At 40.7% G+C, this 27985-nt stretch overlaps 1 protein-coding gene across 20 annotated transcripts in view; it reads left to right on the top strand.

Annotated features, from left to right (window-relative positions):
- The window catches only part of DMD (dystrophin), a 2248405-nt gene that overhangs the window by 1863746 nt on the left and 356674 nt on the right, over positions 1-27985 (top strand). For all 20 annotated transcript variants that reach the window (XM_070067426.1, XM_051827673.2, XM_051827679.2 and 17 more), the window contains 3 exons: positions 4783-4939; positions 24313-24433; positions 25051-25319. In XM_070067426.1, the coding sequence (XP_069923527.1) occupies positions 4783-4939; positions 24313-24433; positions 25051-25319 (547 nt within the window). The remainder of the gene's footprint in view (positions 1-4782; positions 4940-24312; positions 24434-25050; positions 25320-27985) is intronic.

The following is a 27985-nucleotide window of genomic DNA, read 5'->3' as shown; positions in this document are numbered from 1 at the left end:
AGAGCCATCAAACAAAAGATTAACTGTCTTAAGTGGGAGAGTAGTGAAGTCAAATATATTTAGTGGCATGCATATGTGCAAGTCCACGGGTACACACATACACAGAGTTATCGGTGACATTATCCAACATCAGGGTGCTGAGTAGTCAAAGAAAGAGTTTCTCATGCTACAATATTCCATGCCCACAAACCTTGCATTTTTATTATTAAGGTATTAGCAGACTGAGAAGTGGTCAAGTGAATTTTTTACCTAAGAAATATATAGGAAGACTTCTGTTTAATCTGCCACCAGATAGTTTTTCCAGATTACTGTATATACTGTTAACTATAATATCTGTATAATATATTGTCAACATAATTTTAGTGAAATTTGAATTCTGTGAGATTTTTACATTTGTTCATAAAACTTGTAAGTATTATATAAAATATACACATTCATGAAACTTTAAACATTAATCTGAGAGGCTAAAAACACCAATATTATGTAGTCCACAGCAGCAGTACATCTCTGGGGGCATAGCTGGTATTAGAAGTTAGAATAGTGAGAGTTTGTTCTATAGCGGAGAACAAAGAAAGAACAAAAGGAGGCTGAGTCTTTCTGCCTTTGAGAGAAAAATGCGACTTGGACATTGAGTATCTCTGACCTCTTTCTGTTGCTCTTGGAATGTTAATTATGTTTGGATGTTGGAGTTCAAGGCCCATCTGAAAAGCAATGTTTACTTCTCTTTGGATTTAATTCTCTTTCTTTATTTAAAGCCCCATGCCTCACATTTTATTTCTGTGTTTCCTTATTATTTCTGCATTTGTACCTTTTCCTTCTGTATGCTTAAGTGCTATTTTATTACACAAGGGTACCAAAGATATACAGGGATATATCATTAGTTTTATAAAGAAAGACAAAGTGAAAAATGAATTCAATAACACATTTTACTTTAAGAATTCATGCCCTTCAGAGTAAAGTTTTGTTAAGGATTTCAAACTAGGCATCAACCAAATCACACTTGAAATATCTGTATCTAGAGAAATAACAATCACTTTATCAGCCCCTATGATTCTTAGAGGCCTGACACTGAGTTCCTTAAAGACCAAGCAGTATATCGCAACACACCTAAAGGTTCTGCATTTTACAAAACCATACAAATTGTTGAAATTATCTGCCTTTTAGAGATCAGCTCTTGCCTTGTTAACAGCTAGCAGCCCCAAAGCTCTTGTCTTCATTAGTAAAGTTTAATAGAAACTGAATGTAAGCGAAGTGTGCCCCTTCAAACCACCTCTTTTATTTTCTGTTGAGTAGAAAGAGGTAAACAGGGTACATTTGACAATGAGCAAGTAGCCTTTTTGCTCAGAGATCTAAAACATTTGGTTGAGATGAATATGGTTGAGAATTTCCTCCTTTGAGAAAGGTTTGTAATTTCTATTTCCTGGGTCTAAATAAGGCAGCTCAAGTTATGCGCTTCAACGGTTGTCTTTATACCTTTGCATTTTGACTTCCCCATCTGCAAAAGAAGGGAGTGGAGCTGCAGTCTCACAGGATCCTTCCAGTCCAATAGACTACAATACAACCAGGGGAAAAAGTCATTACAAATACATAGAAGCATTTTCAAGAAGAAATATTCCAAGTAGAAACATAGGTTGATCACTTAGTAATATTTGGAATATACAGATATAATGAAAAATGGGGCCACCACTTCCAATGCCTTAAAAGCATTTCCCAAGCTTACCATGGTGAAAAATATTTCCGAAGCTTGTAGTATTTTGTTACATTTGGATCTTCGAAACATATCACTGACAAATACCACATTTGCCCTGTAGAGACCAGCAAGTAATGTTCAGGGCATATCGGAAATAGTTCAAGAAACCCTTTCCTAAAGAATGGTCCTGGGGTTCAGCTGTAGATGTGTGAAGATCTTGTTAAAAGTATAGATGCTTGTCTCAAGGAGGGCTTCAATGGTAAGCACGCTACTCAGCTATTTCTATTTTTTTAAATGTTTGTTCTGCACACCGAAGTTTCAGAACCTCAGCTTTATATTGAATCCCGTTGTATGTGTTCTCTTCTATCAGGAGCCATTCTCTATCTCCTGTCTAGCCTGTACTCCATGTCCTCTGTCCTTTCTAAATCTTATGCTTGAGTTTTTCCCCTCTATGATACTTTCCTTTCATTTTTCTGCATTAGGAGGGAAAATAAAGAAATAGCCACTGGATGTGTAGTTAAGACGACTGAACATGCTGAACAATCCCATACCTCAGATGCCTTAGGAAAAAGTGCCTTCACCCATATACGTGGCAGTTGTCCCCCCTTCACTGTCCAAGTCCTCGTTCTGCTACTACTGTGTTAAATCTCTAAACTCTCCTGTCTCTGGCTTCTAAAAACCTCCCTGTCACGTGCTATGAAGTTTCTCTTGGATCCTTTAGAACTATTTTTTTTCTCCTAAGGGACACAAAAGGGTTCATTGACCCCCTGATATAATTAGCACCAGTTAACCTAAAACGGGGTGGTGTAGCGCTCACTCATAGAAACAAAGCCATAGCATGAAGTCTTCCCACGGGCACGCCTCACCATGTGTTCCTCTGGACCCTTCCACCACGGGGGCATTTTGTCTCGTCTTCCAGAGGGAGGGAGGCCAAGCGTCAGACATCTTCATATTCTCCCTTCCCTTCCCCTCTCCCTCCTCCCCAGTGCCTCATTAGGACTTAAAGGCGCTCAATAGCTGTTTATTTAATAAGTGTCTCTTCTACCATTGGCCGTTTTCCACGTCTGGACTGTGCCTTTCTCTGCCTATCTTTCAAAATGTCCTGCTTGACAGCCTCTTTCCCCCTCAAGGGGCCCAAGCTGCAAATTCCTGGCACCGCAGGGAATCCCTATAACCAGGGCTCATTACATGCCATTAAACAGCTAAAATCCCGCATAGGGAATTCTCACTTAGGCCTTTCGTGGAAAAGTGATAGCTGAAAGAGAATGAGGGAACAGAAATTTAAAAGACCTGACCTCCTCACTGGGTGCAACCTACGTGCTCTACTGTAGTTAATTCATGATGTTTATGGCACTTCATGTTTCAGTTGTTAGATACTAATACCCCAGGAATCTTGAGCTCTCTTATTTCATGAAAAGCCTTCAGTGTTTCTGAATATAATGTTTATATTGCACATTAGGCAAAGTTTTTTTGACAATTTCGGAAAAATAAAAAGATGAAGAAGTAAATAGCCTGCTCACCCACCTCTGAGGGATTACCTGATTGTCATTCTAGAATTTTTTCATGCATAGTCAAGCATGTACCCACAAATACATACACACACATGTTTTAGAAAAATGAAAAGCAGACTGTATTCATTTTTATAACTTGCTTTTTCACTCAGCAACTGACATGCTGATCTTTTCTATATCCATAAATATTTGCCTGTGTCATCACGTGGAGTTTCATTCTATGAATTCACCATTATATATGTAGCCAATTCCCTACTATTGAAAGTTTAAGTTGTTTCTACTTTGCATCAATAATAAATATGCTATAAATCACATTTTTCTTCTTAAACCTTTCAAGTTACTTCCTCAGTATAAATTCCTTGAATTTGAGCATGTGAGCCATTGTATTTGTACATTCTAAAGATTTTATGTATCACTGAATTTTCCCTCAGAAAGTTTGGCACAATTTCATTTTGGTAGATAAGTACTATTTGGTGATACTGTTCGAGTAAGGCCAGAAGAACTGTGTTTGAAATAGCAGGCTAGGTCACCAGGTAGCCACAGGGCAATAGTACTGTACCTGGCTGCTATGCTTTATGTGTCAATTTTTGCATCATTAGAGACTATTATACTTACGTTATAGGCAGCATTAATTTGTATGAATTAATTAGTACCCACTGATAACAATGCTACTGCTTGATTCTCGATTTACCTGGGGATAAAGCCGTGTTCCTGTTCTGCCTTTCCTCTTTGTTTTCTGGCTGATGATTTATTTTATTGATTTAACTTCCCATCCTCGAGTGAAACGTGGATTTTACAGCGCAGATCATTAATTTGTCTATTATTAAATGGCTCCTAAGGATTAAGATGTTCTAAATCCAGTTGATGGCGGAGCACTCTGTGTCCTGCCTGAATTATTCATGTCTGGGGGAAGCTCTCAGACAAATGTCTGATTTTACTCTTCCACGTGAGCTGTTGTCTCGGTACATTTTACACGAAGGAAACAAAGCGGAAAGTGTTGGAACTTGCTGAAAACAAATCCCAGGTGCACAGGAACGAAGAAGGGGAGAGGGGAAAGGAGGAGAAGGAAAAGGAACAGACGCCAGACGGAAGGAGTCGCTGGAAAAGGCCGCTCAGGGTGCAGAAATGGAAAAGTCAGAACGTGGGGAGAGACCTTTCCATTTCACAAAGCAGAAAGAATTCCAGTACTAGCATGAGTCACATGAAAACTGAGCGCTTTTTATTAGCCACCAGATCCATTTTTTTTTTCCTCCCCAAATCGTTAAGAATTCTTGACTGCAACAGTATGGGAAAAGCAATTGATTGCAGTGTACATGCCATGCCCAAAGTCTTAGAATTCTACACATGCAAATAAGCATATGGCTGGACACCAACTTGCCTCAAAATTTCCATCAAAATGCCCCCATGTAATGACTGTAAAAGCAAGTAGTCAGATCGTTATTGAAGACTGCGATATTGTTCACATGAGGTTTATATAAGCCCGCTATGGAAATAACCAACGAATGTACCTCTGATGAAATTGTTCGCATCATCAGTTGTCCGTCAACGTGTGCTGACGTAGTTGCTCCTGTTATTTTCCAGGTCCCACTTGGAAGCCAGTTCTGACCAGTGGAAGCGCCTGCACCTCTCTCTTCAGGAGCTTCTGGTGTGGCTACAGCTGAAGGATGACGAATTAAACCGGCAGGCCCCCGTGGGGGGCGATTTCCCTGCGGTTCAGAAGCAAAACGACGTACACCGGGTAGGACAGTTCTCATCCTAGTGCCTTGGACATCATAAGCATTCAGTGACTATTTTAAAATTGGTCTTGCTTGAAGTTAAGTTGAATAGAAATCCTCTTTCCTCCTCTCATCCAAGGGTCAATTATAAATAATCCAAGCCATTATATTTTAAATGTCAAGAGCATCTGCATTAATAATAACCTTTAAGAAATTGCCCATCTCTTTTGGTTATCTGGAAAATGTTTTTACTATGGAAACTGTTGGACATATATAAAAGGAGACAGAATACAATAATAAACACCCATGTATCCATCGAGACTTCAGTAATCATCAGTTCATGGCTAATCTTATTTCTTCTACACTGCTACCCCTTCCCTCATTATTTTGAAGCAAATAGCAGGCATGTATCATTCCATTCATAAATACTTTATGAAGTCTCTCTAAAATATATAAGGACTCTTTATAAGTAATTGCAGTGCTACTACAATACTTTTAAAATATCATAAAGTTCATTGTATCACATATGCAGTCAGTAATCAGATTTCCATTTCTATCCTATATGTCATAAATGTTTAAGATGCTTTCTGTTTAGAACCTAAGGGAGAATTAAGATAGGGTCTGCCCCCTGCAGTTTATCTCTTAAATTCTCCCTTTGTAAAACCATATATTCTGAAGTAATCCTTGATTCACAGTAAGTTACAAAATAGTACAGAGTTTCTCTGTGCAGTTTACCTGGTTTCATCTAATGGTTACAACTTATATAACTAATACAATTAGTATTGTCATTTCAAAATGCAGCCAATGTGAAATATACATTTGCAGAGCGTTAGTGCAGCCTAACTGTATTCCAAGTGCTTGGCAGCCAGGTGTGGCTAGTGGTTACTCATTGAACAGTGTAGTTCCACAGATTGGGTCATATGAGAGTTTGGCCTTTTTTGGCAAGATTGTTCCATAGTGTATTCTCCCATCATTAGGAGATGCAGAAAGCCTAGTTTGTTCTTTTGTGTATGTAATTTTTGCAGTTCTGAATGCTCATTGGCTAGGAGTTGCACGATGAAAATTGAGTATTTCTATCATTACTCCTTCATTCATTAGCTGCAGTACATCCATGACATTTTTTTTTCATTCATCTACTATTTGAGTACCCTGAGTGTCACTCACATTAGATAGGCAAGATCAGAGTTTCTACTTCACTGATTTTCAGAATAGCAAGTTGTTCACTACAGTCCTTCAGCAATGACCAATTGTTTCTCTTTGGTTTTGAGTTACATTTCTGTCTTCTGTATTATTCTCTGAGTAGGGAATGGAAAGATTGGTCATAGTTACTACCAAGACCCTAGGGCCTAGCAAGGAATCTGGTGTCCAGTGGATGATGATAAGTGCCTTTGAAATCAGAATAAAAGATACATGAACAGAAATGAATAGTGAGCCACAAATTGTAGCCAAATAATAAAACTTGATAACATGATACTGCTTTTGTGTTTTTAGCACTTAAAGGAAGGAACTCTATGGAGACACAGCTGAAGGTGGTATCTTGAGGAAAAGTCAAGAGTTTATATTATGCCAGAGAAGAAAATATAGTAACTTTAAAAAAAAAGGAAGAGAGAAAGAAGGAAAACTCAGAGATCTTACCTATAAAAAATGGCTAGTTTCTCCTCTAGCCATTTCCTTTCATATAACTCAGAATATTAAATTATCTGTCAGGGTAGGAAAAACTATGGTGATGTTACATTTTTAAATGTCCTAACTTTGAACAAACAGTCAAAAAACTAGTATTTATAGAGAAGAACATTCATTGAGAAGGATGAGAGTCTTAAATAGAACAGATTACAGGATATAGTGAAATGAGACACAATTTCTACAAAAGATATAATTTTATTTTAGTTCCAGAAACTAAAGATGAATCATTGGACAAGTATACTAGGAGACAGTAGGCTGAGATGGTAATCATATTTCTCTAAAAATCAGATTATGATTTCTACTTTGTTCTACAGCTGGAGGATAAGAAAATTGGTCCAAATAATTGCCATTGTCCCTTGCAACCAATATCATCACCCCTGATTATTGGTTATGGTTGCTTGCTGATAATAGTAAAATGTCTGTGCTAATCAGTTTCTTGTTTTTAAGCTTTTGTTTAATGAATGCATTTTTCATAGGTACAACTTTAGGAATATAGTGGTTCTCTCCCCCATACCCACCCTCCCACCCTGACTCCCGTCCCACCTCCTACTCCATCTCCCATCCCATTCATCATTATGGTTCATTTTAGCTAATTGGTTTAAATCCCTATGCAGGAATCCCATGATGAAGGACATGGTTTGAGGAGTTACAGGACATGCTAACCAGAGTGAAGTGAACTAATCCCCACTTGACCAGTGTGCTTGTTGAGAAACCTATTACCCTTCCTTGATTTAACAGAACTTCCAACCCATCGACAGTTCTGCGTTTTACATATTAGTTCTACTGTTCTTTCCAAGTGTAGCTTAAATTTAATCATCAAACCTTTTTAGTAACTCTTCCAAAATCCCAGAATCATTGGCTCCTTTATCTCTTTGTTGCTGCAATCTACAGAAGAAACAAAAAGCTTGGAGAAACTAACAAAATATGTCCTCCTGGCCAGACAATAACACAGCAGCCTGGTCCAGTACCCTTCTAGGATGAGCACTCTCCAGGTTTCCCTGGCTGATGTATCCCTGAGTCACTTGACCTCCAAAATATTTCTTAACTCTGTCTACCACAAAGTCACCATGGCCATAAGAAACCATTTCTCTAGACATGTCTGCCTCTGGTCTTGCCAACCTACAGCGCAATCTTTATATTTCAGTCAAACTAATCTATGTAAAAATATAAATGAAATTCTGTCTGTCCTCGTCTTAATACTCTTGAGAATCTTCTCTAAGCCCTTGGAGAAGATTGAAGTCCTTGGCAAGAGCACAAGGTCCTATCCGGCGGGTGGGGCCTCCACCATCTCTTTCCTTGCTGCTTTTTTCCCTTCTCTTTGGACTCCAGCCTCGCTGCCTTGTTTTGATTTTCCCAGGTCTCCATATTCCTGCCAGGCAAAGCCTTAAACATACTAGCCTTGTGTCTTAAATTCTTTCATTTTTTTTTCTTTAAAAATTTATTTATTTGAAAGTCATAATTACACTGAAAGAGAAGGAGAGACAGAGAGAGAGGTCTTCCATCCACTGGTTCACTCGCTGATTGGCCTCAATGGCTGGAGCCGCGTCAATCCAAAGCCAGGAGCCAGGATTCAGGAGCTTCTTCCGGATCTCCCACGTGGGAGCAGGGGCCCAAAGGCTTCAGCCATCTTCTTCTGCTTTCCCAGGTCATAACAGAGAGCTGGATCAGAAGTGGAGCAGCTGGGACTCGACCTGGCACTCGTATGAGATGCCAGAACTGCAGGCGGCAGCTTTCCCCACTATGCCACAGCACCGACCCCTTAAATTCTTTATATTCAGACTTATTCCCTCATAATATCGTTAACATCTAATAATCATTTACATCCTGGCCCAGTCACCTGTCATCATGCAAGCTTCCCCCTAAGGCCCACATTTGGCCAGATCTCCCTTTTATATCCTCTCATCACACTGACTGACTTCTGTGACGTAATATTCTTTGATATTATGAATGTGCGACTATTTGATTTATATCAGTCATTTGCACTAAACCATGTGCTCCAAGAAGCTTTGGGAAGGGGTGGGGAAGTGAGATGTCCTTTTTATACAAAGCAGCTTATAAAGTACCTAGGATATGTTAGACACTGAAGAGATAAGGGAACAAAGAAAGGCGGAGTGGGGAGCAACCCGTAACTAATATTAACCTTTTCCTTCTCCTCTAGGCTACTGAGTCTGAGGGCTGGGAGAGAATGAGTACCAGGGGCCTTCAAAAAATTCATGGAAAATGTGCAGAAACTATACATAGATTTCACATTTTGTTGCACAAAAATAGGCTTATGTTTTAATTTCATTTCCCAAGGACTTTTTGAAGGACCCTCACAGGGAGTGATATTCCTTCCTTCTTGATAGGATTTTTCTGTTTGTCCCCTACTCAGTGTCATTACATAAAGTGTTGTTGCTTTTGACACGAGACAAATCGCATTAAAATGTCAAAGTGGAAACTATGATCAAAAGCTGTTCACTTCTTTATTTTCTATAAATCAGATTATTTGAAAAATAGGAAACTTGTATTTTCTTTGTACTTCTACTTAGATTAATGGTAAGCTTTTTATGGCAAAGTATCACATGTCTAATACTCTTTTTTGAAAAAGGAAAATATTCAGTCGCTCTCAATTACTATGATGGAGAGATGTATGCTTTTCTTGGTGGTAAAATTCCAAGCTAGTCCACACAGGTAGCTGGGGACTGCAGTGTCCCTCCTCAGAGGAGTTTTCACACCCATGAGAGTGGATCTGTGTTCCCCAAACCAGCTGGGCAGCATAACAACAGCAACTGAATGGCTTTCAAGACTAATTAATAAAATAATGCTCCATATGTGGTGAAATGTTATAAATAATTAAAGCTCAAATGTGCCTTTGCAAATATAAACTGACCAATTTTTATATCTTTTGAATACATTATCCTGGCTTTTATAATTCCTCATTACTTGCCTCACTAGACTGACTCGTTTTCAATTAGTGTGTATTATTCTGGTCCAGATATATTTTTAAAATTGACTTCCTTTGTTTTACTTGAGCAGTCACTAAAGTGATATTTATTACTTGTCTACTTGTGTGATTAACCTAGCAAGAGTCTTAAAGGAGCAAATCATAGTGGGGAATTTCTAAGGACAACTGCAATAAACCATGAGCTTATTTAATTCCTCTCCTCCTACTCCAAATCCAAATGGAGATTAGGCCTTGATTATAAGAACACTGTAGGTAATGACTTTTTGTTTGCATTTTTACTAATGAAATTGTTTGTCATTAGTTTTTCATCTTTCCATTTAAATATCTTTGTAATCCGCTCCCTAGAGACCATAAGGACACCTTCAAAGCTTCCTGAGATTTTTCTGGTGAAGATTTAGATGGAAGTAATCAATACATACATTATTAAAACAGTGGACAGAAAGCCATTATTGCTTGGCTGCTGTTGACAAATGAAAAGGCTTGGATAAAGTAGTTTACTTGTACATTTGTCAGGTCATATATTATGCATGGTCGATTTCCTCAGAACTCACCACAAAGTGAGGGAGAGGTTTAGAAATTCAATAAAGTTATCCTGAAATCATGTTGTAGATTATACATTTATTTAGGCTAATTCTGTTATCAATGCTGGCCTGCTAGCCTCGGGTACATTTTCATGTGTGTGTTAGCTTGATGAGTTCTCTGTGTTTTCTTTAAACAGAAAGAGAAAAATGTCTTTGGGTGCCATTTGTAAATGTTAAGATTTAAGTCAGCTCTCTGTTAAGAAAAAGGCATTCTTCCCTCTCCCCTTGGAAAAACAACCGAGGGTTGTGATAGAGTGACTTATTCCAACCAACATTGGATGGCCTGACCTCTTAGAATGTCTAAGCAAGTCTGCTTTCCCTGCAACGTCTAGTTATGTCTATACTAAAATGTCTTCTTAGGTCTGTTAGGGGAAATAAACATCTTTCTGATCTATTTTCAAATTTTTATTTATTTGAAAGAGAGAGGGAGAAGAAGGGGGAGAGGGAGAGGGAGAGGGAGAGGGAGAGAGAGAGAGAGAGAGAGAGAGAGAGAGAGAAAGATAGATCGATCTTCTATCCCTAAATACCAACAAGGGCAGGGACTGGACCAGGCTAAAGCCGGGGGCTGAGAACTCAGTACAGGGTCTCCCACATGTGGCAGGGACCCATGTACTAGAACCGTCACTTCCTGCCTCCCAGGGTGAGTGTTAGCCAGTTGCTGGACTTACGAGCAGAGCCAGATCTAGAACCAAGACACTCCAGTATAGGATGCAGATATCCTGAGAAGTTTCATTTCTGTGCCAAATGCTCACCCATGATCTATCCTTCGTCTCTAACAAAGTGTACTACGTTTGTACAAAATTGATATCCTACGCAGTCATATTTATGGATGTTGAATAGAAAAGAATTATTTTTAGAACTGCATTTCTAGGCTTTTGAGGAAATCTCCTGAAAACTAGCTAGATCATCAGAACTTAAGACTGGAGTCATTGAGGAATTTCTGCCTTTCTTTAATGACTATCACAAAATAAACTGAGTAGTTTAAAAATTCACTTTTCGACCAAAGTTGTCTTTCTCACTTTTCAAAATATTTTGATATCCTGACAAATACTCTTAAAGTATATTGCTATGTGTTTTGCTTTTACAAAGTACTTTTTAAGAAAGATTTATTTATTTATTTGAAAGTCAGAGTTATGGAGAGGCAGCAGCAGAGAGAGAGAAGTCTTCCATTCGCTGGTTCACTCTCCAGATGGCCGCAGTGGGTGGAGCTGGGCCGATCAGAAGCCAGGAGCCAGGAGCTTCTTCCAGGTCTCCCATGCAGGTTCAGGGGCCCAAGGACCTGGGCCGTCCTCCACTATTTTCCCAGGCCATAGCAGGGAGCTGGATCAGAAGTGAAGCAGCCTGGACTCGAACTGGTACCCATATGGGATGCCAGTACTGCAGGTGGTGACTTTACCCGCTGTGCCACAGTGCTGCCTCTACAAAGTAGTTTCACACACATTATTATTTTAATTGCAAATGAACCCTTGTACTTTCTCTGTGTTCTTCCTTCTCCCAAAAGTTTATTTTAGGAACAGTTATACCGTAACTAAGATTCCTAGAATGTGCCGATTCTTTCAGTAACTAAATAATGAGTACCTAGTCTACTCCAGGGACTAAGGATATGATATTGCACAGAACAAGTCCCTGCTCCCATGAACATCCATATTTTAGTGACGGAAATACACAGTAATTCAGTAAATTAACATATAAAACAGTGTCAAGTTGGAGTAAGTGCTATAAGGAAAAAGTAAAGCAAGTATGCGAAAAGATGGGAATGTTGACCTTTCTGAGGATGTCCTATTTGGACAAAGACCTGTGTGAGTGAGTGAGCCAAGCAAAAACCTTGGGTGAAAAGTATTCTAGGAAGAAGGGACAGCAAATTTGAGAACCCGTGTATGGGAGCATGTTTGGAATGTTCAAGGCAAAGCAAATTGGACTGTGTATTATCAAGGGAAATAATAGAAGTAGGCAGTGGGAAGCTGTAGAGAAAGGCAAAGGCCAGATCACCGGCAGTCTTGCAGGCCGTGGTTTGGAGGTGGATTTCATTCTGTGTGTAATGAGACCTCACTGGAGCGCTCTCAGCGGGGATGGTGTGATCTGATTTATGGATTCAGAAGTTGATTCTGGCTTCTAGATAGAGGACTGACTACAGGGGGAGTAAAATGGAAAGCACAGAGAATAGTCAGAAGGGGGGTGAGGTCATCTAGGAAGAAAATGCCCATGACTTTGGGTGTAGTGGGAATGGCAGTTGTGTGACAATTGATTTAACCCAGGATGCATTCTGAGGGCAGAACTGAGAGAACTGAAGATCGGTGGGATGTAGCGTGTGGGAGAAAGTCAAGGGTGACTCTGATGTCTATGGCTTGAATGAACAGAGAAACGATAGTGCCAATTATGGAGATGCAAAACATTTGGAAATGATCACGTTTGAAGGTATGTGCATGAAGTGAATCAAGCGTTCCATTTTTGGATCTTGGTGATAGACAGAGACAAATGGTATGATTCAGAAATCATTCACCACCTAAACTTGACAATCTGAAATTTTGGCTGAGCATCTGAAGAAGTTAATTTGTCATGGTGTTTCTTAATAATCTGTTCACTTCTTCTGTCACTTCAAAAGGAATTCCCAAAGTTTAGGGTCTAGGCTAAATGACCTAAGACCCAATTCCTTAAATGACCATGGGAATAGACTGAGTTTCCACCAATGATTTTTCAAGGTCAGTTCAGAACTTAACAACTTTATTGCCGGTAGGAAGTGACTTCCCTAGTGGTTGTTGGAAGCAATCCAGTGTTAGGTTTGAGAGTCAAACATCTGTTCAAGATGTGATGTGAGCACTAAATTATTCCTCCACAGAATCACAGAGCTACAGGTAGGTGAGATTCTATTTGAGCCCATGCCTTTGGGCTCAGAAAGTACAACTGAAAAAGACTTCGGAAAAGGAACCTCAACAAGGCACTTGTTAAACACATTTTTCTATTAAGTACTTAAAAGTGTTTTCTCATTGAGTACAATTGGTTTTTTGAAAGATTAACTTTTGTCTTGAGATATTTCCATTTACTTTTCAACTTTGCTTCAGATAGATTTCACTTCACTCATAATTTTTTAAAAGGTTTATTTATTTATGTGAAAGCCAGAAAGAGAGAGAGGGAAAGAGGGAGAGAGGGAGAGAGAGAGAGAGGGAGGGAGAGAGGGAGGGAGGGAGAGAGGGAGGGAGGGAGAGAGGGAGGGAGGGGCAGAGGCAGAGGCAGGCTCTGGGTAAGTTGTAGAGTTCTGCTCAACGACATAGGGCCTATAGTTTACAACACTGATTTGTGCAGTTAAAAATTCTAAGAGGCTAGATCTGATGGTAAGTGATATTTTTTTAAAACAGTATTTTTTTAAAAGATTTATTTATTTATTTGAAAGTCAAAGTTAAACAGAGAGAAAGGGAGACAACGGCCAGAGCAGTGCTGATCTGAAGCCAGGAGCCAAGGGCTTCTTTGGGGTCTCCCACATGGGTGCAGGGGTCCAAGGACTTGGGCCATCTTCCACTGCTTTCCCAGGCCATAGCAGAGAGGCAGATCAGAAGTGGAGCAGCTGGGACTAGAACCGGCACCTATAAGGGATGCCGGAACTGCAGGTGGCAGCTTTACCCTCTATGCCACAGCACCGGCCCCAGTAAGTGTTCTTACCACAATACAAAAGGATGATTACAACCTTTCCTGTTTAGCCCATATCCCGTTTTCTTAGCTGCTCTAATATTAGCTTTCTCCAGTGACTATCAAGGGAAATTTCAAATTTCTTCCTTCCATGACCCTCTGTGCTTCTTGCTGCCAGTCTCCCTACCACCCTGCCATTTACCACATTTTTGGACCCTGTGCTATCCCAAGATCTGGATTTTGAATTCACTGGGTATTGATTGTCCCTAAGTTAGCATTTGATAAGGTATATCTTATATATTTGAGACTCAGTAAATGTGGTGGCTCTTTAAAAGGGGAAGGTCATTTTGGTGACAGAATGTATTCAGAACTTTCTTATATGACATAAAAAACATAGGATATGTGCAGACAAGGTAGAAACAATATGGAAATTAGAATGGTACTATGTCATGAAAAAGAAACTATTACATACTGATCAAATTACAGATGTGAGTGGATTGATGTTCTTGTACTGTGCCCACCCGGGAAATACTTGCTGAACACAGGGAACTGTTGAACCACTCTAAGTCCTAGTCTGTCTTGTGTTTTCTCCTCCACCAGCGAATGCTGTGACTAGTGGAAAATCTCCAGCTGGTCAAACCATAGAACTAGTGAGTATTTTAACGTAAATGTCTTCTTTAAGAAATCACTAAGTTAACGCAGGAAGAATATCAACACCTCTTGAGAAGGTTTCGCCCAGTGACTCAAAGGTTACCTCAGCTTGGACATGGAGCGTAGGTCCACAATAAGATTTCTCCATTTTTGCCGGCGCCGTGGCTCAATAGGCTAATCCTCCACCTTGCGGCGCCGGCACACCGGGTTCTAGTCCCGGTCGGGGCGCCGGATTCTGTCCCGGTTGCCCCTCTTCCAGGCCAGCTCTCTGATGTGGCCAGGGAGTGCAGTGGAGGATGGCCCAGGTGCTTGGGCCCTGCACCCCATGGGAGACCAGGAAAAGCACCTGGATCCTGGCTCCTGCCATCGGATCAGCGCGGTGCGCCGGCTGCAGCGGCGGCCATTGGAGGGTGAACCAACGGCAAAGGAAGACCTTTCTCTCTGTCTCTCTCTCTCACTGTCCACTCTGCCTGTCAAAAAAAAAAAAAAGATTTCTCAATTTTTTCCAACTGAAAGCATTAATTTTTCTTTAATAACTCACCTGCAAGTCTATTTTGTATGTAAATAAACCTGGGCTCCATGTAACACGTTCTGCTTTTCTAACTGGATGGTCTACTTTTGATTTAATAATATTTTTAAATTTTTATTTATTTTTTACAGGCAGAGTTAGACAGAGTGAGAGACAGAGAAAAAGGTCTTCCTTTTTTCTGTTGGTTCACTCCCCGAATGGCCGCTACGGCCGGCACGCTGCACCGACCCAAAGCCAGGAGCCAGGTGCTTCCTCCTGGTCTCCCATGTGGGTGCAGGGCCCAAGCACTTGGGCCATCCTCCACTGCCTTCCCGGGCCACAGCAGAGAGCTGGACTGGAAGAGGGGCAACCAGGACAGAATCTGGTGCCCCAACCAGGACTAGAACCCGGTGTGCCGGCGCGGCAGGTGGAGGATTAGCCTAGTGAGCCGCGGCACCGGCCGATTTAATATTTTTGATGATGTACTATGTACCAAGTTATTGCTATAGTTGTTATCATTAGTAATGAGGCTTAACAGTGATTATCTCAAACTGCCACCATATAGTAGGCCCATGGTCGATTAATGTTCTAAATGCATTTATGATAAAATATCACAACTGGAAGTTAGAACTTAAGGAAGATGTTTAGCAAACTCCCACATTTTACAAATGAGGGCACAAAGGCTCGGGGAGATTGGATGAGCTGCTGGAGATCAATGCAGCCAGATTCTGGCTTAGCCCAGACTTGAACCCTAGGGTCCTTGCCACTCAGGGACTACTTCATTGGCTTCCTAGGAGGGTTCCTTTCAGTTCTGCTTCCAGACATGGGAATCATGAGTAGTCATTCCATCAGACTTCGTCCTGAATTACACAAACAGAGCCCTGCTACTTCAATGGGAATACGGCTAGAATTCAGTTCCAGGAAAACTATGCATGATGGAAGGATGTCTGTGTTTTGAAAATCAAAGGCTTTTGCTCCCATCCATATTAATAGGATCCTGCATCCCCTGTCTCCAGGAGGAGGCGAGAAGACTTTTTTCCCTGCAGTGACAGTGTCTGTGCCCAGAGCCCTCTGTTGTCCCTGTCTTTGGGCTAAGTCACACAAGTCAGTATCACACCCTCAGGGCAGTGTTTGGCCTGGCAGTTAAGACTCTGGTGGAGATGCCCACATCCCACCTCAGAATGCCTGGATTCGGTCTGCACTCTGGCTCCTGATCCCAGCTTCCTGCTAACACAGTCCCGGGAGGCAGAGGTGATGGTCCGAGTAGTTGTGTTCTTGCCACCCGTGTGCGAGACTTGGACTCAGTTCCCAGTTCCTGGCTTTTGCCTCTAGCGCAGGTGCCTGTGGGCATGTGGGGACTGCTGTGGCTCCCCTTCTTCTGCTGCTCTTCCCTCTCCTCCCTGCCTCCAGTCAGTCACTCATTCTCACCCATCATCCCCTCCATACCTGCTTATAAACTACATCTATTTATGGCATTCTTAGGTGTTTCTGATAATACGCATCTTTTCTTTTTTTTTGGAAGCAGGAAGGATAGAAAAAACAGTCACTGGCTTTACTCTTCCCTAAGATTTCAAGAATTTTTAAAGTTTCTGATTTGCTTCATGGTCCTTATGGTTTTCTACTTATATAGCTTAAAATTATAATTTAGGAATTTTATTTTTTGTTATCACTCACCTCAGTCTGGCTTAAAAACTGATGGCCTTAGGTAAACCCTAACTTATCTCCACTTCAGTTTGCATGAGTGAAAGGTTCATAGTAGGTTCAAATATACCTACTCAACCAAACTATTGACTCCCTAAGGACATGGATCAAGTTTTTACATCTTTTCTAAATATATAATAGGTTCAGAATGAATATGTTTGAATTAATTATTTAATTAGTCGACATTTGGTTACCCAGTGACTCAATATTTGTGATAATAATTTAACATACTTAAATAAATAGATTTATCTTAGGATTTTTCAGTGCTGCAATATTGAAGAAACACGTAATAAAATAAAATAAAAGTTCATATTGTGAACCGGAAGGTGTAGAAGGAAAAGTGTCAATTTAGTATGCCCAGTTTTTTCTCATTTGCTTGACAGAATATTGTTTTATTTTCACATAACTGCTCTAAGGCTTTAGTAATTGCTTTTTTTTAAAAAAAAAGATTTATTTATTTATTTATTTGAAAGTCAGAGTTATAGAGAGGCAGAGGCAGAGAGAGAGGTCTTCCATCCGCTGGTTCACTCCTCAGATGGCTGCAACAGCCCTAGCTGTGCCGATCTGAAGCCAGGAGCCAGGGGCTTCTTCCAGGTCTCCCATGTGGCTGCAGGGGCCCAAGGACCTGAGCCATCCTCCACTGCTTTCCCAGGCCATAGCATAGAGCTGGATCGAAAGTAGAGCAGCCGGGACTAGAACCGGTGGCCATATGGGATGCCAGCACTGCAGGTGGCGGCTTTACCAGCTATGCCACAGTGCCAGCCCCAGTAATTGCTTCTAATTATTCTACATCACAACTGGGGGCTTTTGGATCTGTCTGTCTTAGAAAGGTGGAAAGGGATGGTGCTGTGGCATAGTGGGTAAAGCCGCCACTTGATGTGCTGGCATCCCATATGGGCACCGGTTCGAGTCCTGGCTGCTCTATTTCTGATCCAGCTCTCTGCTGCTATGGCCTGGAAAAGTTGTAATTGGGGCCATCTGGGGAATGAACCTGTGGATGGAAGACCTCTCGCTCTGCCTCTGCCTCTCTGTAACTCTGTCTTTCAAATAAATAAATAAATCGAAAAAAAAAAAAAAGAAAGGAAAGGAACGTACAGGGAAGAGGATGTGTTTTACAGAGAATCAGGAGGTAATTATCTTAACATTTGAATACTGACAGCTAAATATTGAATATATTCTGCATGTGTTTGTTAAAGGCCTGTGTATCTGTTATCTTTTTCTGTCTGCATGTGAATGAACTAACTTTTCTGGTTTAAAATATTTGCTGTAACTTTAAGATAAAATAAGTGTTGTTTGTGAATATATGTTTTCCCAAACCTCACTCAAACAGGGTGTCTTTGAGACATTTATTATCAGTCAAGTCTCTTGACATAGAATTCTGTTTGTTTTAAAATGTCTCTACTTCCCTACCTTTCAAAATGGAAGGAGCTGTATTATAGCATGTAGTTTATAGTAAGTTATTAGTTATTGAAAATTGAGTTTCCATTATTTTATTGCAGAATTGTCATTTTTTCACTACATAAGCCTATCTCTTTTAAAAATTTGTTTTTATTTGAAAAGCAGAAGGAGGGAGAATGTGACAGAGACAGACAAAGAGCTGCTAGTTCACTCTCCAAATAGCTGCAATGTCTGGAGGTGCCAGACACATAGTCCAGGTATCGCACATGTGTGGCGGGAACCCAATTGTTTGAGCCATTACCACTGACTCACAGGGTATATATACATTGGCAGGAAGCTGGAGTCAGGGGCCAGAATTCAAACCCAGGCAATCCTATGGGGGATGCAGGCTTACTAACTGGTATCTTAACCACTAGGCCAAATGCCCACCCCAATCTCTGTCTCTTGAACTCCTTGCTATAAGGACCATTGATGGGGGCCAGCACTATGGCATAGTAGGCTGGCATCCTATGTAGACACGGGTTCATGTCCTGACTGTTCCACTTCTGATCCAGCTCCCTGTTAATGTACCTGGAAAAGCAGTAGAAGATGGTCCAAGTGCTTGGGCCTCTGCATCCAGATAAAGCTCCTGTCTCCTGGCTTCAACCTGGCCCAGCACTGGCTGTTGCAGCCATCTGGGGAGTGAGCCAGCAGGTGGAAGACTTCTCTCTCTCACCTCTCTCTCTTTCTGCAACTCTACCTTTCGAATATATAAATAAAATCTTAAGAACAACAGAAAAAGAGAACCATTGATGCCCATTATGTAGAACAGTGTCTGGTATATAGCAGGACTCACAGTTTATCAAGTGAACAAATGGAGGACGACTTTTAATATAATAACTTTTAAAAATGATTTATTTATCTTATTTGGAAGGCAAAGTGAAAGAGAGGCAGAGAGAGAGAGAGAGAGAATCTTTTATCTGCTGGTTCACTCCCCAAATGGCTGCAAGACTGGGACTTGGCCAGGCCAAAGCCAAGAGCCAGGAGCTTCTTCTAGGTTACTCATGTGGGTGCAGGGGCCCAAGCAGTTGGGGCAGCCTCTGCTGCTTCATCAGGCCATAAGCAAAGAGCTAGATCAGAAGTAGAACAGCTGGGATGCAAACAGGCACCCATATGGGATGCCGGTGCTGCAGGCCGTGGCTTACTTAACTCATGGAACCACAGTGCTGGCCCCATCATGTAACCATTTTTAACATGTCATATTATAGTTGTTTTTTTTTTCACAAAATGACAGATATTATCATTTTCTTCTTCTTTTTAAAATCTTCTTGAACAAACTTTCTCGCTTTTTCTGCTTGAGTTCTTACCTTTTCAGTACTTAGTCTATGACTTCCTAAACTTTGACGAGACAATCCTCTTTTCCTTCTGTTTTCTTAATGTCGGGCAGTAATGTGAAAATAATAGTGCTATGTCTTTGTGATGACAGAATTCCTTTGTCTTGTCTTTAGGCTCATTTTAATCAGTGACTCATATTTAAGAAATGAACAAGGCAGTTATGATGGAGCTAAGTTCTTGGCAACAATTTGAGGGGCAAACAAGTAGTCTCCTATAATGGATGGTCCTTAGCCTTGAATTATTTACTTCTCAGTTGTAACAATGGAATTGTATCATCAAATAGTGTCTTGGGGGGCCGGCGCTGTGGCATAGTGGGTAAAGTTGCTGCCTGTGGTGCTGGTATCCCATATGGGTGCCAGTTCGAGGCCCGGCTGCTCCACTTCCGATCCAGCTCTCTGCTGTGGCCTGGGAAAGCAGTGGAGGATGGCTCAGGTCCTTGGGCCCCTGCAGCCACATGGGAGACCTGGAAGAAGCCCCTGGCTCCTGGCTTCAGATCGGCAGAGCTAGGGCTGTTGCAGCCATCTGAGGAGTGAACCAGCGGATGGAAGACCTCTTTCTCTCCCTCTCTCTCTCCATCTCTCTCTCTCTGTCTCTGTCTGTCTCTCTTTGTGTAACTATGAATTTCAAGTAAAATAAATCTTTAAAAAAATAGTGTATTGGACTTTTTAAGTTTGATGAGGTCTTTAAGATCCATTTTCTTAGTTTGCGGTTCCTACTCCAACAATTATCTCCACTTTCTCCCATCTAAATCATTAATATATCTTTCTCTGCTGGAATCACCAACTGTACTAGTGTTCCTGGGATTGTCCTAGTTTTCGTATTCAAAGTTCTGAATCCTGAAAAAAAAAACTCAGTGATGGACAAACTAGGGTGGTTGGTTACCGTCCTGCTGGCGTCCATTCCTCAGTCTGCTTCAGATCACTTCAACCGTCCTAAAAGGAACATTGCTTCCTCTCATCTTGTCGTCCTCTCTGTCCTCCTGTCATATCTTTCTCTTTTCCGTCTCAGGAAAAAATACGTTCAACAAATAGTTTTCAGCTGGAATACCTACTCGTGCTTGCACGCACTCCTCAAGTCAGCCGGCTGCTGCGGCCTTTACTCTCTGGTTAGCATTGCTGGATGGGTGACCTTCCTCCTCTCAGTACTGACAGCTCAGCACTTCTGATTTCCTCCCGTCTCTCTGCCCATCCATTCTTGTCTGTGCCCATTAACTTGTTTTTTAAGGGAGAGAGAGAGAGAGAGAGAGAGAGAGAGAGAGAGTTCCCATCTGCGGACTCGTGCCCCCAAATGCCTACAGTGGCTAGGGGCTAGGCTAGGCTGAAGCCAGGAGAAGGAAACTCAATCCAGGTCTGCCATGTGCGTGACAGATAACCAACTACTTGAGCCATCACTGTTGCCTCCCAGCATCTCTGTTAGCAGGAAGCTGGAGTTAGGATTCAGACTCTGTTGAAAACAGGTTTTCTGATACAGGACATGGGCATCTTAACCACTGGGCCAAGCTCTTTCCCCTTCCCTAATTATCGTTTGACACTTAAGTACACAATGGGTATTAGCTGAATGAGAAAATGGCTCCTTAATCTCATTTTCTTCTCCCCAAGTATCAGACCATTATTTCATTGAGGAAGGAATATTACCTCTCCAAACTCAGCATGTCACCCCCCCACTTTATTCTGTTCCCTATACAGAACACCCCTGCATTGTGCTTTTGGGTTTTTCATGTTAATCTTTGTTTTATCCTGAATGCACATGTGACGTATTCTTTTTTCATATTTATTTATTTGAAAGTCAGAGCCAGAGAGTGTGGGAGATGGGGGAATCTTTCATGTGCTGGGTCACTGCCCAGATATCCTCTACGGCCAGGGCTGGGCCTGGTGGAAACCAGGAGCCAGGAGCTTCATCCAGGCCTTTTATGTGGGGGCAGGGGCCCAGGCACTTGGGCCATCTTCCACTGCTTTCCCAGGCCATTATCAGGCGCTGGATTGGAAGTGATGCAGCCAGGACTGGAACCTGTGTCTGTATGGGATGCCAGTGTCACAGGCAGTGGCGTAGCCCACAGTGCTGGCCCCACATGAGAAGTCTGCTGTAGTTACTTTACAGTCAGTGTTGCTGTCATCCTCTCCCTTTGTCCAAATCCTTACCTCTAATACTGATGAAAAAGTTTCCTTCGTGAGTGGCTGGTACCCCATAGGTGAGAGACCAGGGGAAAATGATTGATTTCTGCTTGGAAAGGGGAAGGAGGCAGCTCTTCTCTCCTCCTGAAAGGCTCTCCCCGAAAACAAAATGAGCCTGAGTCCGAACTCCAGCTCCCTCAGGAGCCAGCCCCATTTGTCTCAGGTTTTATAACCTAGAAATGGCTCCCAGGCCCGAGTGTCATATTTTCTCAAATGTAAATAAATACCCAGAGAGATAGCCACTGGATTCTTTTTGATAATTGGGGGCGTAACATGGGAATCTACCCTGGAATATAGTCATTTGGCCCTCTTGGGTGTGTGAAATTAACGAGACAAATGACTCCAGATCTCATTCCCATGGGATGAGGAGGTTCTCCAGAGGCTAGAGACTTTTAGTAGTTGTGACTAAGAAACCCGTGCTATAGAAACACTAGCCTACCTAAAATACTATGTATGCCATATTATATTATGTGCTGTGTCTCTGCACTTGGATTCTCCATGGTATCAGTTGCCTATCAACTCCAAATGGAGAAACAAGTCAAAATGATAACTGGTTTCAAGTTGGGAATTTAAAATATATAAAAAAATACAGAACGTAAGAAGCACATGCACATACACACAGTGCATGCACACACACAAAAATACAGATTTCAAGTAAAATATTACAGGGAAGATCAGCCTTTTACGTAAGCAGAGTAACTATCCTGCCTACTCTTTATTTTCAAAGGCACAGTAATATCCCACAATAAAGAAGTTACTTCCCTGTCCAAAAGCTGAATCCTAATATTCCACTCATAGCGCTCCATTAGTGTGATTCAAATACCTTGCCTCTTTCTACAGAATTGTAAATAATAATAGAGTATGCATCATTTTGCAAAGGGTAAACTCAGTATTCTTTTGAATGGTGAATACTACTGAGGTTTTATCGATAAATTTGTCAGTAAATATACTTCTGCAGTACTTCTATAGCACAATGGTATATCTGAAATTTAAAGGAGAATAGCACTAATTTTTCTCCCAGTGACAGAACAAGGCTTACGTTCAGTAGTCAACAGAGCTAGAAATAAGACAGAGTTGAAAAAAGATAAAAATGGTTAAGCCCTAGGACAGGGCAATCATCATTATTCCTGTTTATACATAGATACATTAGTGCTGATGTTATACTTAATACTTTTATTAATACATTCACTTCTGAGATTATGTTATGGTCTCAGAGCATCTATTAGCTTATCCTTGCCTCACAATAACCCTCTTAGCACTCAGTTATACTCAGTAAGTTCATAAATTTATTGCTTTCACTCTTCTTGTGGTATATTTGTTTTATCCCTTGTTTTAACCCAGAAACTCCTTGAAGGCAAAACTAGGCATTTTGCTTTTCTCTTAATCCCTTGTATAAAGAAAGATTAAGGATTAGAGATTAAAATTGGGAACCAGCCTAGATGACCTCAAGAAACCATTTTAGGTCAATTCTATTGTAGAAACTTGTTCCTGCACTTACTACTTCTGTAACAACTCAGAACATTTCTTCTATTCTCATAGAGGTCAAAATGGAAGATCTCACAGGAAATATTTAGATGTTATATTGTCATTGGCTGCATTTCATTGAAAGAGATTATGAATGATTAATTGACCAACAAAACTGTATATGGGTGAAATGGTCATTTATACATTAAAGCGATTGTCTGTATTCCCACTAAACTAAGGTCTTTTTGCTTTTTACTTGTTATACCTCTTATTTGATGAAGTATTGAGGCTTTTTACTGTAACATAAATTTAAAATGTATTATCTCAAAAGCTAAAAAAAGAAATACGTAGAAGGAAGGAGGGTGGGAGAGAGGGAGGGAGAGGAATATCATTATGTTCTTAGACTAGTATCTATAAATCACATTGAATCTGTTAAAAAATAATTAAAATGAAAAAATTGGATAATCTTTGTTTTTTAAAAAAGTTATTCATTTATTTGAAAGGTGTTGTAAAAAGAGAGAGTGAAAGAGAGATCTTCCACTTCGATTTATTGGTTCACTCCCCAAGTAACCACAACAGCCAGGGATGGGCTAGGCCAAAGCCAGAAATTCCATGCAAGTGTCTTACATGGGTTAGAGGGACTGAAGCACTTGAACCATCCTCCACTTCTTTCCCAGGCATGTTAGCAGAGAGTTGGATTGGAAGCAGAGCAACTGGGACTCAGACTGACACTCTGATATCAGATGCTTGTATCACAAGTTGCAGCTCCACCTGCTGTACCACAATGCATAATCAAATAGGTACTTTTTTGAAGCTACTGAGAGTTAAGCTTCTTTTACTCTTAGTGCACTATTTTAGTTAACCACCAGACACTTTGACCAAATTAACCGGTGATTGTCAGTTGCATTAGTTGTAGGCTTCATTCCAGGCTAAGTTTCTTCAAATGGGCCTTAAGGCTTCCAGGTATGTCTGGCTATGCATTCTATAAGGTGTGTTTATTTCTGCATTAGCCATGCCAGGGTTTTGCAATGTATACCTTCCAACTTGAGGTTATATAAATAAAGCACTTTTATCTTAAAAGCTCCCCACTTGTCTCCAGAATAGTTTTTCAAACTCAGTGGTTTCTGAAAGACCAGAAAGACCTGAATAGCCTTGTTTATCATTTTATGACTATTGGTTTATAAATAAAAGAGATAGAAATTGACCTGAGAGTTTCATAAACAAGTTCTGAGCACCCTGGATTAATTTTGAGAAGAACGCCACAAGCCAAATAAGCATTTCTTTTCATCTCATTTCACAGGCCTTCAAGAGGGAATTGAAAACTAAAGAACCTGTAATCATGAGTACTCTTGAGACCGTACGAATATTTCTGACAGAGCAGCCTTTGGGAGGACTGGAGAAACTCTACCAGGAGCCCAGAGGTAATTGAATGTGGAACTGTAATAACATATTGATAGAAGGATCAGTGGTGACAGAGCAGCCTATCCATTCTGGCTGCCAGGGTCTGGATAGTGCTCGTATTTTCCAGGTTAAATAGAATCAATTCATATTAAACATAGATGTTGAAGAAGAATAAGGAAGCATAAACTACCATGCATAAATCTGTTTGCACATTCATAAATAAACATGAAAAGAGATTAGCGATGAGTTCGTGGAACATTTAGAAAATAGTAAACAAAGGGGTTTATCTGTGAGGAGGAATCCTATTGTCACAAAGACTACAAGCTTGTTTTCCATTTAAGAGCCTGACAAAAGTAAATTAGAGCTTGTGGGGTGCATCCTACCATTTTTCTCCTCAATAGCTTAAATGAATCTTGGATTTTCCGATTGATATAGGGTAGAACAGATTCACTCGGGAAGACAGACTTGAGCCGTGCTTCGTAATTTATGTCAAAGTGTAAAAGAGCCATTAATCAGTAAATTGGCCTCTCGTTAAAGTGTACTCTTTCTTTCTTCCAGTATGACCTTTCTGACAATGTTTAAAAAGACACACACACAAATGAATGTGGCCTAAAACCTTGTCATATTGCCAATTTAGAGCTGCCTCCTGATGAGAGAGCCCAGAATGTCACTCGGCTCCTACGAAAGCAGGCTGAGGAGGTGAACGCTGAGTGGGAAAAATTGAACCTTCACTCCACTGACTGGCAGAGAAAACTGGATGAGGCCCTTGAGAGACTCCAGGAACTGCAGGAGGCGACAGATGAGCTAGACCTCAAGCTGCGCCAGGCTGAGGTGATCAAGGGATCGTGGCAGCCCGTGGGCGATCTCCTTATTGACTCTCTCCAAGATCACCTGGAAAAAGTCAAGGTACCGTCTACTACTTTGCTTCAGAACCCTTTGGGCAACTCAAAAGCGGTTCTGATCAGAACATGAGTGCAGCAGTTTCTTATTGCCAAGTTAAAAATAGGGCCCTTTTCAGCAAGAGAGATCAGTCTGTCCTTAGCAAATTTAAATTCTGCCTTTCATGGTGTTTTCTCCAAAACTATATAGTAATCAAATCATTTGCCCATCTTCAATAATATAAAATGAAATATTAAAAAGTTACAAGACAAAAAATCGTTGGATTTTGTTATTAGGAAATTGATTATACTAAAATAGTCTGGGGTGTGTGTGTGTGTGTGTGTGTTTTCTTTGTTTGACTTAGTATCGGAATAGAGAGCCATATAACACTTAAGCAACAGCCATGAGTCAGGGTTTTGGCCTTTTTGCTAACTAAATTATATGACTTGGGTAAGTTATGGTACTGTGAAATGAAATTGGTAATGCTAGTCTTCCCCTAGAAGGCAATGCTTGTAATACAATTTCAACTTGCATTAGCACTCTACAGATGGGACATATCATTATACCAGTATATTTGGAATACTCCTGTCTATGAAATCAAAGTTAAATTCCTTTGGAGCACAAAGGTGCTATATATATGTATATATTCTTTATATATATATATATATATATATTCTTTATATAGAGAGAATATACATATTTAGGAGTATAATTCTGAAACAAACAACTTGTAGCACGTTTTGTTTACTTATCTAATGTCAAAACTGCAGAAGTTCTCCTAGAATGAAATCTAAAATAAGTTAAATTCTTTCATGCATTCAGGATATTTGCCAGAACTCTCATTCTGGAAGTTCTCATCTCCTTGGCTTTCATGGCATTGTTCAGCCTACGTTCTTCTCTTTCCTATACTTTCCTAAGTTTTTTTTTTTTTAACCTCGATGCACCCTTCAAATATTGGTATGCCCAAGTTTTCTGTCTTATTCTATTTTTATTGTTTAGATGCCCCCAGTTTGAAACAGCTTAGATGGTAGCAGTGTTAGTCAGCTTTTCACTTTGGTAACAAAATACTTGAGAGAAGCTACTTATGAAGGAAAGAGATTTATCTTGGATGATGGTTTGGGAAGTTCACAGTCCAAGATCATGTGGGCCCCATTACTATGACCACCTGGTGAGGGTAGTGGATGGTAATGGCAAAGTGCACATAGAAGATGATCACATGGGAGCCAGGAAACAGAGAACTCGGCTTGACTTGGGCTTTTATAACCCTCTTAAGAGAACAGCCTTTTGGGGGCACGGCCCCAGTGACTAAGAACCTCCCACCAGGTCTGCCTCCTAAATACCGTAATTGGATTAAGTTTCCACATTCTTAATGCCACCAACTTATGACTTTGGTGTCTAAAGTCCTGCAGACTTTGTAAGCTGAATCTTGGTCAAGCCATAGCAGTGAAGAATCTCAGTCTATACTGTGGATATCTCTTCTGATCTCTTAACCCAGGTAGTGTTAGAACCCCAAATCCAAGTATTCTGAAACCAAAATCATTTGTTCTGCTGTTTCCCAGTCTCCTACAGCTGTCCATCTCAACCTGACTACCTTCTGTGTTTCCTGTTTCAGTTAATGAGTCATAAACCAACAAGCTTCCTAGGCTAGAAACTCTAGGTTCATCCTTAAACCCTTCTACATTTTCACTGATTGCATATGATTGCTCATTTTACCTCAGACTTACTTTTTTTTATTTTTCTCTTCTTTTTCCATCCAAATATCCTTTTCCAATCCCCACCGTCTTTTACTTAGATGATCACAACTTGTATCTTTAAATCCAATTCCATGATTGGTGTGCCTGGCCTATCATAAATATCACATTGAACGAATGAATAAATGAACGAACAGTTTCTTTACTGATATCTCTGCGTTATCTAGATTCTTCCAACACTAATCCAAACTCCTGGCAGAAGAATACCTCCCTAAAGGGGAAGTCTAATGAATGAAGATGATAGGTGGCCCTTTTCTTCCTAGTCCTGGTTAACTTCTCAACTAGAGCTTTCATCCTCCTGGGCATTAATGCGCTCTGCCCATGCCGCCTCCCTCACCCGAATCTGCTGTCTTGTCTCATAACTGCCTGCCTCTGCCATTGTTCTCTGTCTGGGTCATCTCACGCTGCCTACTTGCTGAACTCTCACTCAGCCCTCAAAGCCCAAACTAAATGTTGCCCATCATTGTGGTATTCCCAGAGTGTCTGCCACACCAAACTCCTACAAAGCAGAAGCTGCTGCTCTTGGTTCAGTGCGTAGATCACAAAGATGCTTAAATTGCCAAGCTTAAATTTCATATATTGTAGCAACTTACTTAGTCTTGTTCTCCCAGAGATAGTGAGGTTCCTGAGAAAGAGGATCCTGCTGTACATCCTTGAGTACCCAGCTCTGAGCCCAGTGAGAATGACTTATAAGGAATTCCATTTAGTGCCTTCATTCATTCATTCATTGAACTGTTTAGGAGCCAGTATGTAATGTACTAGACATGTGCCGTACAGGATACACATTTGGTCTCTGCCCTCATGAAACGTACAATGTAATGTTGAGTTCAGTAGTTCTTTGTTAAAATGGTAGGTGAAAATTCAAAAGAAAATATTAGAAATTTGACTCTATTCCTTCTAAAATCCCTTCTACCTCAACATCCTATTGCCTGTTGTGTGACA

Source organism: Oryctolagus cuniculus, chromosome X, assembly GCF_964237555.1.
Source record: "Oryctolagus cuniculus chromosome X, mOryCun1.1, whole genome shotgun sequence".
NCBI classification, from domain to species: Eukaryota; Metazoa; Chordata; class Mammalia; order Lagomorpha; family Leporidae; genus Oryctolagus; species Oryctolagus cuniculus.
This window is presented reverse-complemented; position numbering and strand designations above follow the sequence as displayed.